This window comes from Desmodus rotundus, chromosome 9 (assembly GCF_022682495.2).
Source record: "Desmodus rotundus isolate HL8 chromosome 9, HLdesRot8A.1, whole genome shotgun sequence".
Lineage (NCBI taxonomy): Eukaryota > Metazoa > Chordata > Mammalia > Chiroptera > Phyllostomidae > Desmodus > Desmodus rotundus.
Window position 1 is genome coordinate 20,409,479 of NC_071395.1, and position 19,419 is coordinate 20,428,897.

The window sequence follows — 19,419 nt, forward strand, 5'->3', positions numbered from 1 at the left end:
CCCCCCCCCCCCCCCCCGCCGCCCCAGCCCCTGGGTCTCTCAGTGATCAAGAACTTGAGTAAACAAAATGTAATGATTGAATGGGTTTAAACTGCCTGACCCTCTGCCCAGCCTTCCAGGGTTTGACTCCCTGCTTCATCCCTTTTCACCTCGGACCTCAGTTTCTTCATCTGCCAAATGGAGGTAATAACAGTGCTGATCACAGAGGAATAAGTGCCTTGATCTTAGCAAGCACTTACTATACAAGGTCCACCCCTTTTTATTACAAAATCATAAGCATGTAATTCTGTAACATAATAATACCACACTCAAGGATACCATATGGCATTTTAGGTGAAATGCTAAAATTGCTGTCCCTCTTGTGTGAGGCATTCACGTACCCTACCCCCCACACTCTGGCAGGCGTTACTCCTGCTGGACCCCGTATGATACCTGTCATTTTGGCAGTATCCAGCTGTCTCCCGATGACTTGGTCACTGGAGAGCATGGGGCTGGAGAGCAAGCTGGAGAGCATCCTGCTTTGACGGGGCTGAACCAGTGCAGATAGCTCGGGATTATTATGTACCCTCCGCTTGTACAGATAAATAGTCTTATTCATATCTTTTTGCTATATGCTCTCTTATGTTGTTTAATAGCTTGGTGTAGGGACATAAAAACTATCCATGGTGATAATGAGAAGGAAGGAAAAAAGTATGGTTTTATTCTTAGGTTTACAGAATTTTTCCTTTCCTTTGACTTTGCTTCAGGTGACCACACTTCATCACACTGTATCCAAAGTGATGATGGGGGGTAGAAACAAAACAACCGTTTTCATTAGCTTATTGTTAAGAAGTAATTGCGTGTGTGCAAGACCCTGCCTTGTGCACCTTCTTACTTTGTCTTCAAGGTCAAAAACCCTCTGTGATTCCCTGCCCATCCACTTGACCTGCTCTGGCCCTGAGGGCCTTCTGTATTCTGACCTTGACTGCTGCTCTGGTCGGTGGTCAGTGTCGGGGACACTGGCTCTTGGACGAGCAGGCCCGATATGAATCAACAGAATGAGTGAAAGAATGGATGCTGTTGCTTTACAGGGATGGTTCTTCCTAACTTGGCAGTGGCACCGTCATTTCCCCTCTGAGTTTCTTGAGTGTCCGAGTTTTTTGCTTTGTCTCGTTTCCCTAACTTGGTTCCCTTAAAGAGGTTTGGGCTTCTAAGCCTGGTGGCCCCTATTGCGGCCACAATGTTCTGTAAGCAGTAGGCATGCAGTAATAGTCCATGAGTTCTTCCTGGGAAGGAGAGGTAGTTGTCTGTGTTTTCCGGTTCCCCTGTTCATAGGTTATTCCGTTCTGAGGATGGCAGGCCCAGTGTAGAACTTGCTCTTTTAATCCCTTTAGACTTTGCTGAGAGCAGAAGCCTCACTCCTGATGCCCCTGGTTAGGTTGGGGACACAGACATGGGTGCCATGTAGGAGCAGCTGGTGCCTGATGCAGAAGCACAGTGCTCCAGTTTGGGATGGCTCGTCTGTTCCTCTACAAACCCCTCGCAGCGGGGTCTGGCCCACTTAGAGCCCTGGAATGCAGTGATGAATCAGAAGGTCTCTGCTTTAAAAATCTCACGTCTTGTTAAACTTACCCTAAATTCTATGCCTGAGTGTAGGTAACGGAAATTGATAGAAAGTGAAACAGGAAATGGGCCACTGACTATGAGAATTCTTTATTATCTCAGGTACCGGGTTATGTAATGGCATCTTGCTCCAGTCAGCAAATCATTAACAAGTGTTTGGAAATATTTTTGTCATAGAGATTTATTTTTGGTTTAATCTGCCTCCACTATCAACATAAAAAAATAATAATTAACATGGGTTGAGTAATAACCAGCATTGTTTAAGTACTTTACGAGGATTATCTCCTGTCAACATGCTAACAACTATGAAGTAGGAAGACCCGATTTTGCAGATGAGGAAACTGAGGCCCCGAGTTGTCATATAACTGCCCAAGGCCTTCAGAAAGTGGCCGTGGTGGGATTTGAACCTAGGAGGTGTTAGCTCCAGAGCCTATGCTTTTGGCCACTATGCTGTTGTATGAATTTTCGCACTGTTTGGCCAGAAAAACATATTGTGGGGATAAAATTCCTGGGCCTAAGGAATGATTTTCAGGTTTTGATTTAGGAAAATTTGCCTAATGAAGTTTTCAAAAATAGTCATACTCACTAGTATTTTAAAATTGTCTGTATTAAAACATTTTTATTGAGGTATAATTGATGTATAACATTATATTAATTTTAGATGTAAAATGGAGTGATTTGATATTTGTATCTATTGCAAAATGATCACCATAATAAGTCTAGTTAACATTTCTCATAGTACGTAGTTATACAAAAATGTTTCTTATTGTGATAAGAACTTTGAAGATTCACTCTTAGCCACCTTCAAATATGCAGTACAATGTTATTAACTATAGTCATCATGCTGTACATGATTTCCTCCTGATTGACTTCTTTTACAACTGGAAGTTTGTACCTTTTGACTACCTTCACCCATTTAGCCCACCCCCACCCCTGCTGCTGGAGGGGGCGGATTACAGGATTTGGTGCCTGCTCTTTAAGAGCTAGGCATTTGTTGGGGAGATAAGGCTGGTATTACCCTGAGATAACAATCAGAGGCTGAACCATAGGCACTGGGGGGAGAGTGGAGGGGCAGAGTGTATTGGAGAGATCTCATTAGCAGACAGTGACGGGGCCTAGCCTAGGGCCTTACTCACGGGGCTGAAGGTTCAGTGTTTTTATGCTGCTGTGTTAACCTGGAGCCCAGGGCTCCTGCTGAAGCCAGGTTGTGGAGATGGTGATGGGTGTGTGGAGGTCAATTGACAATTGCTCGATTCCAGGTTGAGGAGCTTGGAATATATCTGCCCAGCAGTTGCGGAGCTGTGGCAGGCCCTTGGGCAGAGAGTGACCCAGTGACGAGGAACTCTGAGTCCCTACCGTGTGGGTGGTGACGTGATTGTCACTGGGGAAGACTCGCAGCGAGGCCCAGGAGTGGATTGGAGGCTCCAGTCTTAGAGCACAAAGCCCCATCTGTGGTGGCAATGGTGGCCTGGGCAGCTGATGGTGTGGGCTAGTTTGCTGATGGAAGGGAAGGAGAAGAGAGGCCAGGTCTGACGTGTATTTCGGGTGAGCGGGTGGGTCATTATAATTTGTGGTGAGGGGCGGAGAGCAGTGTAAGATGACCCTAAGGCTGCCTGTGCATCAAGGAGTGACAGAAGGAGAGGCCAGTGAGAACGGAAGCCACCTGGCAGGGACCCCTGATGTTGGTAAGCCTGAGGCCGGTCTTGGTTGTTTCTGGGGAGACAAGGGCACATGCGTCCTGGGGTCACTCGGCGATAGGGCTGGAGCTGTCATAGTCAGTCCCCCTCCACATGTGGAGTGGCCGCCGTGTGCTGTGTTGACCATAGCCGTGGGAGTCTTGGCTCCTGCAGAAAGGTAGGCGTTTACCGAGTATGTACGTGTGTGATTGAGTGGGAAGTTGGGGCTGGTGATAGGGACTGGGCCCCATGGTTACAGGTGTGGGTTAGCATTCGGCGGGAATTTGTGCAGGGGAGCCTGGGCCCAGGAGGACTGGCAGGGGCGGGGAGGAAGAGGGCACCGAGGCAGTGTTACCTAGAGTGCGGGGTCAGGGAGAAGCTAGAAGAACAGGAAGGGTCGGTGTGCCTGAAGAACAGTGACAAGCTGCAAGAGAGGATAGTCAAGGTCATGTCCATCAGGCAGATTACAATGTAGTATTCAATTGGATCTGCCCTTTTGCTTCTGTTTCCGGAGGCTTTTCTGTTTACTTTTCTGGTGATGACGCATGTGGTTGTATTTTTGGATGGGAAATCTGGGAGAAGATCTTGGAATCACTTTTGAGTGTGATTTTTATGCCATTTATAACATGTTATCAGCCTTTTTACCTTGATGTCAAAATATATCGTGTTCATTTAGGGAATTCTGAGTGAAAGAACACACTTTCTACACTTGGGAATTTTAATTATTATTAAACTTTTATCTTGTGTGATTGAACTTAAACCACACTGGTTAAAAATGCTCTTGGAGAGAAGTGATGTGAACTGGTTTTAAGATGGTGTTTAGATCATGATTGTAAACGGGCAGGATACTTCCTATGAATATCTAAGGAACACTCGGCAGCTTAGTGGTGTCCTCACGAGGGGCATTCTTTGTTAGTAAATGCCCATTGAATGCCGCCTGTGTGTCAGGCAGGATTTTAGATTTCCATTACATGTTCATCACTCCTATGGGGTTTGAAGAACTTTCTTCTGGAGATTTTGTGTTACTTTGAAACAACTATTAAAGCATGTTCTTTTTCATTAGGGTGATTCTGAAGAGGATATGGAGGAGCATTCTCAAGAACAGAGGTAAGAAAAGAAATGGGAGCAAATACCTGTTAAATATCCCTGCCTGCTTTGGATGCTATCTGGAGTCTTGTATAAGTCTGTGCTTACGTATTTAATATTTTCTGTAATGTACCTTTCTCGTTGGCATTTGGGGTATCTGTATTCTCTAATCATATGACTTTGTTTGGAAATACGGTTGTACAGAAAGCTGTTAAAACACACACACACACACCCTGCCACGTTCATTTTTCCCATGGCATGCTTACTCCCTCCACCCGGTTCACAAACCTCCATTGACATCAAGCACTGTCCTGGGTGCTGGACATAAAACACAAAACAAGACCTGTGTTGCATGTAGTGGGGGAGTCGGGCATTACTGTAAACAAAACAAAAGAATGATGCTTTTAAAAAGAACTATCAAGAATTAGATTGTTGTGGTGGAGAATAATGAGGTGGATGGGGTGGTCAGAGGAGGCCCCTCTTAGGAGGGGACATTTGAGCTGAGGTCTGTGGGGCGTGCAGGAGCAGCCACACAGCAGGCAGAAGGGGCATGCTCTGTATAGCAGGGATGGCAGGTGCAAAGGCCCTGAGGCGGGAAGCCCTGGCAGCAATCCAGGAACTCGGAGAAGGGCAGCGTGGTTTGTGTAATAGTGAGCTGTGGTCGCAGTAAGGAGTTTGCATTTTATTTTTTTAATACAATAAAATATAGTTTGTGTTATGAGTTGTTAAAGGACTTTAAGCAAGGGCTAGCAGACTGAAAGATGTCAACTGCATTTTTAAGAGAACACTTTTGACATGGGGCCGTCTCGGTTGGCTGTCAGACTGGGGTAGTGGATCCCTTAGGTAGTCGAGGACTCAGAGCTACCCTGGCACAGGGATGACTTTGAGGGAGTTGGGTTCTGGATCCTCAGCATCTACATTGTCTCATGGGATTGATTTGTCCGAGGTTGCACGTTATCCTTCTCCACTTTACAGAAGAAAGGCAGACTCTCACCCGGCCCCGATCCTCTGCTATCCTGCGCTTCCGCTTGGGTGGTATTGGTTGGGAGGGCGCGATTCACTCCGGTTGGATGACGAATTCGTCTGTAACTCTCTGGTAGTTTACAAATATTGACGTTCAACAAAATTAAAGGAGGACACAATCAAACTGGCAGTTGCTAGGTTATCACAAGCTATTTTTAACGATAGGTCTCTGTGATTTTTGGATAAAACACTGAGGGAGTTTAGAGTACATAGAGACGGTGCCATCGCAGAGCTCCTTCCAGTGTCTATTTATGTAAACAAGCTTTTTCAGTGCTCATGTTAAACAGAAAAGACAAGGAAAAAAAGATGAAATTGATGCTAACTAATGCATCTCACTCTTGCAGTAAGTAATATTCACATAAATTATTTGGGGTGAGGGGATAAGACTGTTCCATCCTTTTCAGTGAAGGATTCATTTTCAATAAAATTTGACTTATGTTTAATAATCCCTCAAAAATAAAATAAAAAAATAAATAAATATTTTGTAACATAATAAGTAATAATAAAGTAATAAAATATTTTGTAAAAAAATTGGTAAAATGCTGGTTTGATCAATTGCATGCTAATACAAATCATAATCACTCAATTCAGAAGAAAAAAATTTAAAACATTTAAAAGATTTTATTTGTTTGTTTTTAGAGAGAAGGGAAGGGAGGGAGAAAGACAGGGAGAGAAACATCAATGTGTGGTTGTCTCCTACGTGCCCCACACTGGGGACCTGACCCGCAACCCAGGCTTGTGTCCAGACTGGGAATTGAACCGGTGACCCTTGTGGTTCACAGGCTGGTACTCAATGTACTGAGCCACACCAGCCAGGGCCAGAAGAAAAAATTTCAACACTTCGGTCTTATGGTCACAGAAAGAATTTTAAACCCCCCAAAATTTCAGTTTAAACCCATAGGTTTGTTGCAAAAGTCTTTGAACACAAAGGTACAATAGGTTAAAATTCTTTGAGGGAATATCCAGCAATGTAGGAGAGCATATTTGTGTATTTGAAAAAGTTAATGATGATGGGTATTGTAGTGGTGGTATTTAGATTCCATTGAAGATATTTTAAAAAGTGATTGTGAGTTTTATTAAAAATGCCAATATTTACAATCTTGATGTCCAATCTTAATGACCATTTAAACTCAGCATGACATTTTGAATGGGAGATCACATTCGTACGTCGACCAGAGTTCAGGGTTTGTCATATTCCTGTTCGGGTAAATGGGAGCAAGGAAAGTCGAGGAGGAATGAGGATGCTGTGTCGTGCTAGGCTGGCCACAGTGGGGATGGAGGGATGTTCCACGTCTTGAGATGAATTTTGGGGGGTGGAACAGGTCCATTACTGACTCTAGTGGAGAGGGAGGAGAGGAGAAGTCACGGAGGGCTTCTGGCATTTGGCTTGAGCATCTGGGGAGACAGTGCCTGGGATGGGCAAGGATTTGTGGGAGGGAGATCGGGAAGAGTGGTTGGTTGTCTCCCAGGAATCTCAGGCTTGATATAACACGTCCGGGTGGAGCTGGCGGGTAGGCAGGTGATGATGTGCGAGTGGAGCCAGGAAGGCCTGGGCTGCATCTCCGGGAGTGGGTGTGCCCGTCCTGCAGCGAGCCCTGTGGCACATGCTTTGGTGTTTGTTGGCGTTTGCGGTTCTCTCCTTTCTCATTAATTAGAGCTTGTTTCTTTTCTTTTCACCAATTTTCTGTCCTACTTAAAAGTATTAGTAGACTTTATCCTCATTGATCTCTTTTGACGCAGTGTCAGATTATCAGAGCAGAGGCGTGGGGTGAGGGAGAACTGTGTCAGGGAATTCGAAGAGTGGCCTCCACATTCTTCGTCAGGGGCTCACGGTAAGAGATGCATTTTACATCACGATTACTTACTTACCTGTAGGCCTGTATGTGGATGTGTGAATACGTGTATGCCTGCTGATTTATTTATACCATGGTGCTTATTATCCTTACTAACTGTGAAATATTCTATTTTCTGTTTCATTTGTTTTGTGGTAAAATACATAACATTTACCATTTTCACCATTTTTAAGTGTCCAGTTCTGTGGCCTCGAGTGCATTCACACTGTCACGCACCCATTATTACTACATGCTCTCCCCAGGCATTTTCTACTTCCTTAAAAAAATGCTGGTTGCTGCTACTGGATTGATTTTAAAACTCCTTAATCATGATTCATAGTGTCCATCAACTCTGATTTATACAGTATTTTAATCTTCCTGATATAAAAAGTTTCAGTATGTTGCTATTATTTTATCCCTAGTTGCTTTCCTTTCAACTTTGTTTCCAAGCCTTTTTGTTTTCTTTTGGCTTTTTTTTTTTGGTTGAGATTTGTTCCTTATGCGAGAGGACAAGACCATGACACAGGTCGGATGCTGCTCCTGGAAAACCTTCTCTGTGTCCGTTTTCTGAAAGCATAGCGTCTGGAGTTCTCTCCAGTGACGGGTCTCTGTAAGTGTAATGTCCTGGGGTGGGTGCTTTCGTGAGTACTTCCCGAGTGCTTGCTGTTTATTTACCTTTACTGTGCAGATGGGAAGTTGTTTTTAATGAAAAGCTTAATACCCCCAAGGCTCATAGAATGTCTTGCTACTTTTAAAATAAACCTTTTGCTCTCGAGTCGATTTAGATTTACAGAAAACTGTGGAGATGGTAAGAGAGTACCCTCTACCCCCCACACAGTTCACCCCTGTGTCGATGTCTTAATGTGACTGTGGTCCATTATCACAGCTAAGATACCAACGTTGCTACGTGACTATGAACCAAACCCTGCACTTTATTGGGTTTCCGTGGTTTTCCCCTAATGTCCCTTTTCTGTCCAAGGAGCCGATCTTGGGTGCCACCTTACTTTTAGTTATTATGTCCCCTGAGGATCCTCTTGGTTGTCACAGTTTGTCAGGCTTGTTTTTGCCTTCCGGACAGTTTTGAGGAGGACTGGTCAGGTCTTTTGTAAAATGTCCCTCAGTTTGGGGTTGTCTCATGTTTTCCTTGGAGGTCAGTTGGGGTACTAGGTTGGGGCAAGGAAGACCACAGATGTAAATTGCCATTCTCATCACATATCTACTGTCAGTATGACATATCACTTGGACATTGACCTTGGTCACCTGGCTGATACTATTTGTCAGGTTTTTCTTCTGTAAAGTTACTGTTTCTCCACCTCTTTCCAGGCTGCACTCTTTGGAGGCAAGTCATTAAGCGGAATTAAGCGCCACCTGTAAACTATTTAGATTCCTTTTGTGTGGGGGATTTGTTTATTCTCCTTCACGTATTTATTTATTCAGTCATGTATTTATATTGCTGTAGACTCATGCATATTTATTTTATACTTTGGATTACCCAATACTGGATTTGCCCTGCTATTTTAATGTCATTTATCCTTAATCCTACGTTTATGAAGTTATTAGTATCTCCTTACACATTTTTTCCAACACTTTTCTGACGTTCATTTTCATTACTACCCTGTCATGCCAACTCTTAATGATATTAAGATGGATTTGAAGTCAGTAGGGTGAACACTTACGAACTCCGCAAAATGAATGCGTTGTCACCAAGGGACCCCACACAGAGGAGCAGCCACCCCCGGGGACTCGAGAAATAGATTTGACCATAGAACAGAGTCTCACTATGTCCCAAGAAGAGTGGAGGTGGTACCGACGTCTGTCACTGGAGGGGCTCTAGGTGGTGAAGAAACCCTGTGTCCCTCCGTGTCCCAGCCCCCAGGCTGGCCAAGACAGGGCCAGGAGCGGGCCACCGAGCACTCTGGGGTGGAGGGTTCTAGACTGGCTAGCCTACGAGCTCAGGCGCAAGTTTGGGAAAGCTTTCAGGGTAATTGGCCTCATTGAAGATTTTGTTTATAGTATCTTGATTTCATCTTCTGCTAATGCTGTGTAATTGTATTTGGTCAAGAGCCAGAAGAGCAATATTTGAAAAACTGTCTTCCCCATTTCCTCTCCATCCCCATTTTCCTCCTGGGTGTTCTCAGATATCAGCAGTGACCTATTCCTTTGCTGAGAAAGACGGGCTGCTGTTGGGACTGGGTGGTGAGAGCAAATGAAAGCTGACTTCAGCTCTTACTAGAGTTGAGCCCTCTCTGGGAAGCGTGGCTGGCTCTTTGGGCATATCTCCGATAAGCCTTTTTGGGGTCTGTTTGTTTGAATGTGCAAACTTTAAGCATTGGCAACATATGAATAATACATTATTTCATCTTTTAAAATGGCTATGTAAATACTGATTGATTAGGTATAGTGTCTGTGGAAATTTTTTGGTTTTGTTTCTTTTTTGGATTTTGGTGTTTTGATTTGTTTTTTTAACTGTGCCTTTATCTGATTAGTAGCAGCAGCAAAATGTGCTTTCCTAAAAACCGTGTATATCAGTTAAAGGCAGGTCCCGAGAGTCAGAACATGAAGAAAATCCTGTTAGCCTTTCAGCAACATACAGAAAGATATAATTGCAGACAAAAATGAGTTAATCTTTAGGGAAACCTTCTTAGGCAGTGGAGCGGATCTCAGAGTCCCCTCAGGGACTGGCACTACTCTCGACTTCTCTTTGTTCTCCTGCAGAAGATAAAACTGTGTTTTCAGCACAACCCAAGTGCTTGACCTGTTGACAGGATCTTACATGTTGAACCTGAACATGCCTCCCTAGGGTTCCACTGTGGACAGTTTTCTCTTCCCATCTGTCACTTCCCTAGGTGATCTCACCCACTCTCTTGGGGTTTTATATCCTCTACAGGAGGAACTTGAACTAGGATTGTACCTTCTGCCCTTGCCCAGGGGTTTCACCTGTTCAGGTGCCCACAGAGGCCTTCCTTTAGCCTTCTCTGCTGCTAAATTAGTGTGTCCTGAACTTAACTGTTGGGCTCCTCCTCCCTCATCCCTCCCCATCACAGCCCCTTCCCCTCTCATCCTTCCCCCCTCTCAGCCCTTTCCCCGGCTCCTCCTCTGGCCGAGCCCTCTTAGGAATAGCGGCACCAAGCATTCATTTGCATAAGCCAGAAGTCTGGATGCCCCCTCCACTACTTTCATACTCCGCGTCCCCCGTGGACCATCAGGTATGGCTGGATCCTCTTCCTCTGACTCCATGTTACATAGCTCCCCCAGCCTGCTCTCCACATTCCTTTACGAGTAGTGTATATAATCCATACATCCTCTCCTGCCGGTCCTCCTACAAGCAGCCTTTTGTGGAGCTCCTTACCTGCGGGGTGAAGTGCAGAGGCTTGAGTGTGGCACAGAGGGCCTTTTGTGATGCGGGCCCTGCTCACCTCTTACAGCCTGCCTTCTCCTGCTCCTCACTGCCCCATTCACAGGGTCCCCTCTCTGCCCCCCTCCCCTCACCAACACACTCTTTTCCCCTGCCAGCCCCCCACCTGACTCCCTCCGGGGGTCTGCTCCAGACAGCACCACGCACACCGGGCTCCCGGCACAGGGCACTAACCCTCTGTTTTGCAGCCGCCTTTGTCAGGACACCCAACTTTCTGTCTGAGTGAGATCCCCTGATGCCCCAGCACCTAACCTAGTACCTGACACCTAGGTGAAGAGCTGCTAACGCAAGCTTCCGTTTTTAAATTTAGGTCTTAGAAGTTGATTCCTGGTCATGTTTCACATGGTCTTCATATCCAAGCTCGCAAACTGTATTTGCCATGGAAACCGCAGTACCGATATTAGTGTAAGGGTCTGTGGTTTTTAAATTGGGTTTCTGCAGCTGGTGTGTTTTGAAAGAGAATGGGTGGGAGCCCTCTCCACATGTGCCCCCCTCCTCCTTCTGCCAGCCCTGTGGCCCCCAGGGGTTTGCCCAGTGAATGCATTAAGTCATGGGCCTCAAGGCTGAAACGGGCAGGGAACAGGGAATGGGAACTTTCGTCAACTGTAATAGATCTCATAATTTAGGGAAATGGAGACAACTGTACTTGAACAACAATAAAAAAAGAATAAAAGCTTTGAAACAGGGTTCTTGGGATATATTAAAAATTCTTTTCAAACCACAAAAACCTTGTTGGGATTTTTAGGTTGTTAAATTTTTAGCAAAGATTTTTTTTTTCTTTTAGATTTTATGTATTCATTTTTAGAGAGAGGGAAGGGATGGAGAAACAGAGGGAGAGAAACATGGATCAGCTGTCACTTGTGTGTGCCCTGACTGGGGACTGAACCCACAACCCAGGCATGTGCCCTGACCAGAATCAAACCGGCGACCCTTCGGTCTACGGGATGATGCCCCACCAACTGATCCACCCCGGTCAGGGCTTTAGCGAAGCTTTCGATGTTTATGTAATCATTCAGCCCTCAACTGGAACCGATTAGAAAAAGAGCATAATAGGATCAGAATCCTAATGCTGATTTTCATTGAAACTTTTACTTTTCTTAGATTTATCTTTTTATGGACTCTGGAGAGATTAGGCTTGTGCTAATTTGTATCTTCATATTGAACAAGACAGTGGAACCACCTTTAGTAACTCCAGGTGTACTTTGAAGGGTTCATCTAGAATAGAAATAGGCAAAGCACTTCATTCCTGTTGACAGTCTGAACCGCCACAGTGGAGCTGAGGTCGGGAGCGGCGTGGTGTGCCCAGCGGCAGCACCTCCGCGCTTGTTAGGCTAGGAAACGCCTTTGGGAGAAGGGGCTTATTAAATGGGCGCTGCAAGTGTGACTGCCAGCGGGCTTCGTTCCGTCTGCTGCTTGGTGGCTTGACTGATTATTGCTACTCATCACAGTATATGTAACAGTAAAGTGACTCCATGGAATCCCATTCAGTGAGGCGCGCTTCCTGAAGAAAGAGCTAGGCAGGTTCAGCAGCCCGAGAGACCTGCCCGTGGACATGACAACATGGTTATTAAAAAGTAGATAAAAGACTTGTGAGAAACTTCTTTCTGATGGGTGCAGGTACCACTGTGAGCAAGAGAGGGCGGGTGTTTTGCCATGGGGAACAACTCCGTCTTCAGGAAGGCGTAGAGCTCTGTCTGTCATCAGAGTCGAGCTGACATTTTGGCACTCCTCTGATGCAGGGAGCATTGTGCTCTGGTTTGCTCTTCACTTGTCACGACGGGGTGGGTGATGAGAAAGAAAAGTACTTTTTAGACGGATCCCAATAAAGTGACAGCAACACTGATTAGTTCTGTAAGGGGGTCTGGACATGTTGTGACATCCGCTTCGTATTGCTTAGTGGCAGGGCTTGGGGTTTCAGGGTTCAGGGGAGAAACGTAATTCCCCAAGGCAGTGTGCTCTGTCTAGGAACACCGGTATGAAGATCACGGGGCCTCCTGGGAGCTTGTTACTTTAGTTTTAAATGAATTGTCATCAGGTTATTAGTGTGTTGTTACAGGGTTCCGCACATGAAATATGACTCGAGAGGAATAGAGAGTCCCCCCCACCCCAGTAAATGTAAAAGGAAGGCAGCCACTTCACAAGTAATTGCTGTGGTAGTCTAGACAGTGTCTCACAGGGGTCCTGCTCAGTAAAGATGCTTTTGAGCCCTTTGTTTTAGGATTGCCTTTGTCACTAATTTATAAATGACACAAGAGAAAGTCTTGTTTGTTTATTGTACTACTTCCCTATGTTTTCCCCCAAAATAGTAGGACTATGGTATTAAAAAGTCTGTTATGAATATGAAAATTTTTTTTTAAAGATTTTATTTATTTATCTGTAGAGAGAGGGGAAGGCGGGGTAGAGGAACATCAGTGTGAGAGAGAAACATTGATCAGTTGCCTCTCGTACATGCCCTGACTGAACCCACAATCCAGCGTATACCCTGAATGGGAATCAAACCCTCGACCTTTCGCTTTGCAGAATGATGCTTAACCAACTGAGCCACACCAGTTAGGGCGACATGCACATTTTTTGAAATTAAAAAAAAATTCAAAATTTATCGAGATATTTTCATCATTCAATAACTCCTCACTGGTTGTTTCTTTTTTTTCCTCCTCCAAAAATCTTTTAGTAAAACTCATGTTTCCGGAAGATGGCCATATTTACCTCATGGTGTTATTTTCTGTGCTAATCAGATACACAGGCCAGTTTAAGCAACATGGATTCGGGGCCAGCCCTGTTGTTTTTACCCAGCTTGTTCAAGTATTTCCTGTAGAAAACAGGGCTCTGAAGGATGCGTGACTGTTGGCCTGAAACTAACCTTCCATAGACGGATGATTTGCCAGCTGTGAAATTCCCAGAGAAACCCATAGGAGTGTTTGGAGGTAGTTCCCAGAGAGGAGCTTCAGGAAAAGCACAGACATCGCACGCGGTTCCCAAGTTGACCGCTGTGCAAAGGTGCCCGGGCAACAATTCACGTGGAGGGCGTGCCTGGTCCAGTGTTGACTTCGGGGTGGAGCCACCTGCGGATGTTGGTTCCTCTAGCTGCCACCAAGCGATTGCTAGCAGGTAGACTCCCCTGTGAGTGACCACCCGGACAGCGTTCCAGCTACCAGTTATGGCAGGTGTGTGTAATATTTTGGTGCAGTCATGCTTCTGGGGTCATGATTAATCTTTGTCTGTTAAACTCTGGCCATGTGAATTAGGGTAACCATTAAAATTGGATTTAAGGACTTGCTCTTGATTGTACTTTATGGGTTACAAAGTACTTTCCCATGCATTGTCGTCAAGTAATCAGGTCTGCGTTCCCATTTAATAGATGTGGAAACACGCTCATAAAGGTAAAACAGTTTAAGATTACAGAGCTGTGAGGTGGCAGGATGTAATCCGGGGTGTCTTCTCTCGGATACACTTGTCTGCCTTGCATCTAAACTGAAGGAGGGTAGGAGGCCGTTTTCCCAATCACACATGCCGACCGTCTGCTCTCTAGCAGGAGGCTCAGTCTAAGATTGATGTGCGGAAGCAAATTAACCCCTTAATGCACCCTGGTACCATGTGGTTCCTAGCAACGCCCTGAAGAAGATGAGCATGGCTTCTGTAGGGAAGACCCGGAGTCGGGTCTTCAATGATCCTTTGTTGTGTGCTAAATAGTTTTTTTTGTTTTACACTATTTCTAGCTGTTGCTTGCCCACTGACATGCAGTTGCATAGCTTTTAAGGGGATTTGGCAATTTTAAGTCTGGTTTTTTTCAGAATTTCTTGTGGACTATATGCCATTGAAATGTGTGGCGAGAGGTGGCCTTTGGTCCTGGGGCGGATGTGCGATCCTGTTAGCTTGCTGTGCTTTGTGATTAGATATTGTCAGCTTCAGGTAATAGAAAGCCCTGACTCAACCAGCTCAAACAATAAAGAATGCATTATGTCACCTAACAAGAAGCCAGGAGGTCAGGGTGGTTCTGGGTTGGTTTACTCAGCAGGTGAGTGTCGGCAGCAGGCGGCCAGGTTCTTCCCACCTGTCTGCTCTGCGGGCTCTGCATGCCCCCCAGCTCCCCCCAGGGCTTGGGTGGATCGCAGGCCTCACGGCTTCGTATCCTCCCACTTAGACACACAAAGGCAGGTTATAAGAACCTTTGTCACAGGTCAAAAAATGGGTCCATACTCACCTTGAGCTACTCCCTGGCCTAGGGTGTGGTGGGACCCCTGGGATTCGCTCTGTGGGAGAGTTGACCCAGTTATCGGGGCGGGGGGTGGGTGGGGCGGTGCTCACTGCACACACCAGGACTGTGCCCGTGTGGGAGAGGGGGTGGACCGGGTGCAGGCTAGCAGCAGCGCCTGCTGCGGAGCTAGTGGGTTGTGCTGAGTGAGGGATGAGAAGTCTAGGGCAGTGTTTCTCCAAGTCCCAGAATCAGCAGAATCAGCTCTGCCTGGGAACCCGTTAGGCCAGTTCTCAGGCCCCACCCAAGGGCCACTGAATCAGAAGCTCTAGGGGCGGGGCCTGTGATCTGTTTTAACAAGCCCGCCAGGTGATCCTGATGCCTGCTCAGGTTTGCGAACCATTGGTTCCAGGGTAAGGCAGCTAAAGAAACACGTTTCAGAATACACCTCGTTGAAAATTAAATAATGAGAGGCAGAAATGGCGTTGTAGGTAGAACAATGGAGTGGAATTGGAAGGTGGAGGTTGGTTTTCAGCAGCACTTGCCAGCCCTGGATTTTAGCAAACCTAGAATTTGTAGGCATTCTTTTCATGTTATCACGTTTCAGCCAGCTGGTCCCATTTTTCTAAAGCGAGTTCAGGCATCGTTCTGGGGACAGGGGTAGGGTTCCAGGTTGAGCTTTAATGTCTACCCGTTGGGGTCCACCATGCCCTGGCATGCCTGGGGAACAGGTGCTGCAGGCCCTTGCAGGTCAGCTTCCAGGGGAGAACACTGAGGAACTTTCTCAGGGATAATTCATTCATTATAAGGGAAGTGATTCTGGTCGAAAACCTTGGCCCAGTAACAAAAAGTCTCAGTTACTGGATGGGAGTGGCCACTCACAGTACAGGGTGGTGTGTGTGCTGAGATCTGTCTCCTGGCCCAGCTCCCTCTGGGCACGTGGCTGTGTGTGTGTGTGTATGAGAGAGAGAGAGAGAGATGCGTTAGGGGTTTGTTGGGGCGTGAGGAAGGATGTTACTTAAGTAAAACTGAAAGAAGTAAAACTTCTGTGAGAAACTGGGGTGGGCACTGCCCACACTGAAGGGAACTTCCACCTCCAGCCCGGCTCCCCCCACCCTGAGGAGCAGCAGCCGTGCTGCCCAGGGCAGGGCATGGGTGGGAGGGAAGGAATAAAACTGGGACAGGGGCCCAGGATAGCTGAGCCTGTCCTGTGACTCTCTGGGGAGGCAAGGCCTCCCCAGCCAAACCACAGACTGGGGATTCCCTGTGGCTCTTTCTTTGTACAGTGGGAGCATTTGCCCATTGAGGGGGCAGGATGAGGGAGGGTGAGCGGCAGAAACCCAAGTTCAAGTGTGGGATAGTAGTTTCCTGGGGCTGCCGTAACAAAGTACCACGAACTGGGTGGCTTAACACAGCAGACGTTTATTCTGTCTCAGTTCTGCTGGCTGGAATCTGAAAGCGAGGGTGGGCAGGGCCACACTCCCCCTGAGTCCTGTGGGGGAGCCCTTCTCTGCTTCTTCCTGGCTTCTGCTTGTCACTCCAGTCTCTCTGTCTTTGTCATCACATCCCTGTGTGTCCCATGTCTGCACATGACTATCTCAGAAGGCCACCAGTCCTGTCAAGGGACCACCCACACCCATGTGGCCTGATCTTAACTAATTATGTCTGCAATGGCCCTATTTCCAAATAAGGCCACATTCTGAGATATTGGGGGTTAGGACTTCAATATGTCATTTTAAGGGGACGCAATGCAGACTATAACATACGGAGATTCATTTGTGAGCCCTCATGCCCTTTCCCTGCCCTCCCCCAACTCTGGGGCCCCTAGGAAATAATGTTGGTATTGGGCCTGTGCCCTAAGTTGCTGGCCGTGAATTTTCACTTAGAGCTGTGCTTGGCTGCTTCTTTGGATTGCCAGAGTTCAAGGGCAACTACGAGCCCCACAGGTTTTCTTACTAACTCATTGAATCTGGTCTTTTGGTCGAGTGGCTTTTGTTTCTGTGTTATTTCTTTGCATGTCTGTAAGGGCAGAGCCAAGGTTAGTTCTTCATTTTATTTATACAAAATTGTGAGCTCTGGGGACCATTATTTTTTCTGTTGTGATTTTTTTTTCTTGTGGGAAATAAGTGGGAAGCTGGAGGAATATATTGATGTATACTGAAGCCTAGCAAGTAGGCGAAGCCTTGAAATCAGACTACGCACATCCCTTCGATTAGAATTGAGAGAACTCCAACCACGGACATGGGTGCCAGGCTCTGGGTGCTGTGTTGCGTCCGCCCGAGGATCTCAAACTTGTTTCGTTCTCACTTGAAAAGCTCAGCAGACAAACACCTGTGGGTTGACTCACATGCCAAAGCAAACCCCGTGAGCCATTTGTTGGTTTGGCGGGAGGATATTTTGGTGTTCCCGGGAAGTGCTTGAGTCAAGATGAGTCTCTTTCTGCTTCCACAGACAGTATTTGAACTGCAGTTGTCCGGGTGTGTAATAAAGAGTGCTACCCATAGGAATAGCTGCTGTGAATTTTAATACTTCACCCATAAGTCTACTTTCAGGTGGATAAATGTCACGTCCAAATTGCCTGTTACTTTGACTTTCATGTAACTTAATTAGCAGATTCATGTTTTGGGAAAATCTGATCTGTGATCTTGCAATTGGTTACAGTTGGTGTAATTCATGGTAATTAGGTACCTTCGCAGTGACTGTTCTAGTCATTAGGGGGTGAAGGTAATTTGAGGTTGAAATGTGAGAGTGAGGTGGAGAGAACATTCACTCTCTGTTTCTTAATCTTTTAATCCATTTAACCTGGGTTTTAAATTCAGGCTTCGTTTTAATTTGGAAGGATGGTTAGGTAGTTGGGCAGGGGTTGCTTAACTCACCACATTCACCATAATTAAGGGAGGAAGGTTATTATGAGTCCCCTAACCCTGTTAAGATATTGTGGGGTGCACTGAGGCTTCATAAAAGTTGCGTGGCTCCTCACTGGAAAACGAAATTCTAGGTTTCAAAAATGAGCCTAAAACCACATAAAACAAGCAGGACCAAAAGAAAACCCGTTCAGAGGTGTGTCGGGCGGATTGGCCTTGGGAGTTCAGAAACATATTTGGCCGATGGAATGGGGCTCATGGTCACACAGGTGTCCAGTCACCTGGCGCCTTGCTGAGTGAAAGGCCTGCGTTGTTTAAACACACACGATTTCTCCTTTATTTGCACTTTAGAATGGGGGCCACAAGGGGAAACTGGAGAAGGGGAGAGGCTCCCAGAGACATGCCCACCTGTAACATTGAGTAATAAAAGGAGAGGAGGGGGAACAGGCAGGAAGTAAGTGGAGTGGGGAACCGGCAAAGGAAGGAAGAGGAAAAAACATCTAGACAGTCTGGATTGCAGGCTTTTTGCGGGGGGGGGGCGGGGTTCTACATGCGCTTTAGGGATTTTAATCAGGTAAATGACGAGTATGGGTGTTAACCATGTGAAATCGAACCACCAGTTTTTTGTGTTATTGTTTTCTAAGTGATCCATGTCAGTGTTCTGTTCCTCTGTACCTGTTCCGGTGCTTCGTAAAAGTCATTTTTATTCTTGTAAGTCTGTGTAGGGGCAACTTTAAATGTTTTGTGTGGTGTGTGCATTTATTTTGCAACATTATAGTGCATTCAGTACAGGGTGGGGCAAAAGAGGGCTTACAGTTGGGAGTCCATAAGACAGTTTATTTTTGTGTTATTATTTATTACTGTATTATTTTTCCATATCAGCAACTGTAAACCTACTTTTGCTCCACCCTGCATAGTTAAATCTCCCAATTACTTTTTAGTAGTACTTTTGAGTGCTACTTTTTTTTTTTTTGGTAGAGTACGTTTTCTTTTTTTAAAGATTTCTTTTGGTTCCCCAAATAAAGACTTTTAGTATCCAAAAGTTATTTAGGCTATAGTACTATGTTAGTTTTCTAAGCTTATATAGCTTTTGGAGTATTTTTCTTGTAATGTTTAATTTGGGATATATTTGGCAGCACTCAGCACATGTTATTTCTGCTATAAAATAGAAACCTGGTTACGAGGCTTTTGTACACATCTTATTATAAAAATTGAAGCCCTAACATTTTCATGGGAATTGAAGCCCTGAAAAGCTGAGTCTGTTCTGCCTTCAGGGCGGGGCCAGGCAGACTGGAGCATCTTACTTTCTGGCTCTGCCCACAGGCTGCCGGGCCGCTCCTGGTGCTGTGTTCTCCCAGAGGGGCCTCTTGCTCAGACTTGTACGAAAGCACCATGCGGGCAAGCCCTGAACTTAACTCTGCTTGCTACAATTTTTATTACGCTGAGCATGTATTCCTTTTGTAGCCTAAAAAATTTACTTGGAGATTAAATGAAAAATGTTAATTTTTAAAACTAAAATGCTTCAGCCCACTGGCTTTTCTGCACAGATGCTAACCTAGCACACTTTTGAGTTTAAAGCTCAGGGCTGTGTATTCTCCTTGGAGCCACATAACCTCATGAAGCAGGTCTTATCTAGCACATAGGGGTCGGGAAACCAAGATTCTGGGTGTAGAGAACTAACATTTATCAAACATTCAACATTACCGTTTTTTTAAAAAAATAAGTATTA

The 19,419-nt window shown here is 45.7% G+C and overlaps 1 protein-coding gene across 2 annotated transcripts in view; it reads left to right on the forward strand.

Moving 5' to 3' along the window:
- Positions 1-19,419, forward strand: part of TMEM131L (transmembrane 131 like) — a 138,654-nt gene that overhangs the window by 3,945 nt on the left and 115,290 nt on the right. For both annotated transcript variants that reach the window (XM_053910879.1, XM_053910880.1), the window contains exon 3: positions 4,342-4,385. In XM_053910879.1, coding sequence (XP_053766854.1) covers positions 4,342-4,385 — 44 coding nt within the window. The remainder of the gene's footprint in view (positions 1-4,341; positions 4,386-19,419) is intronic.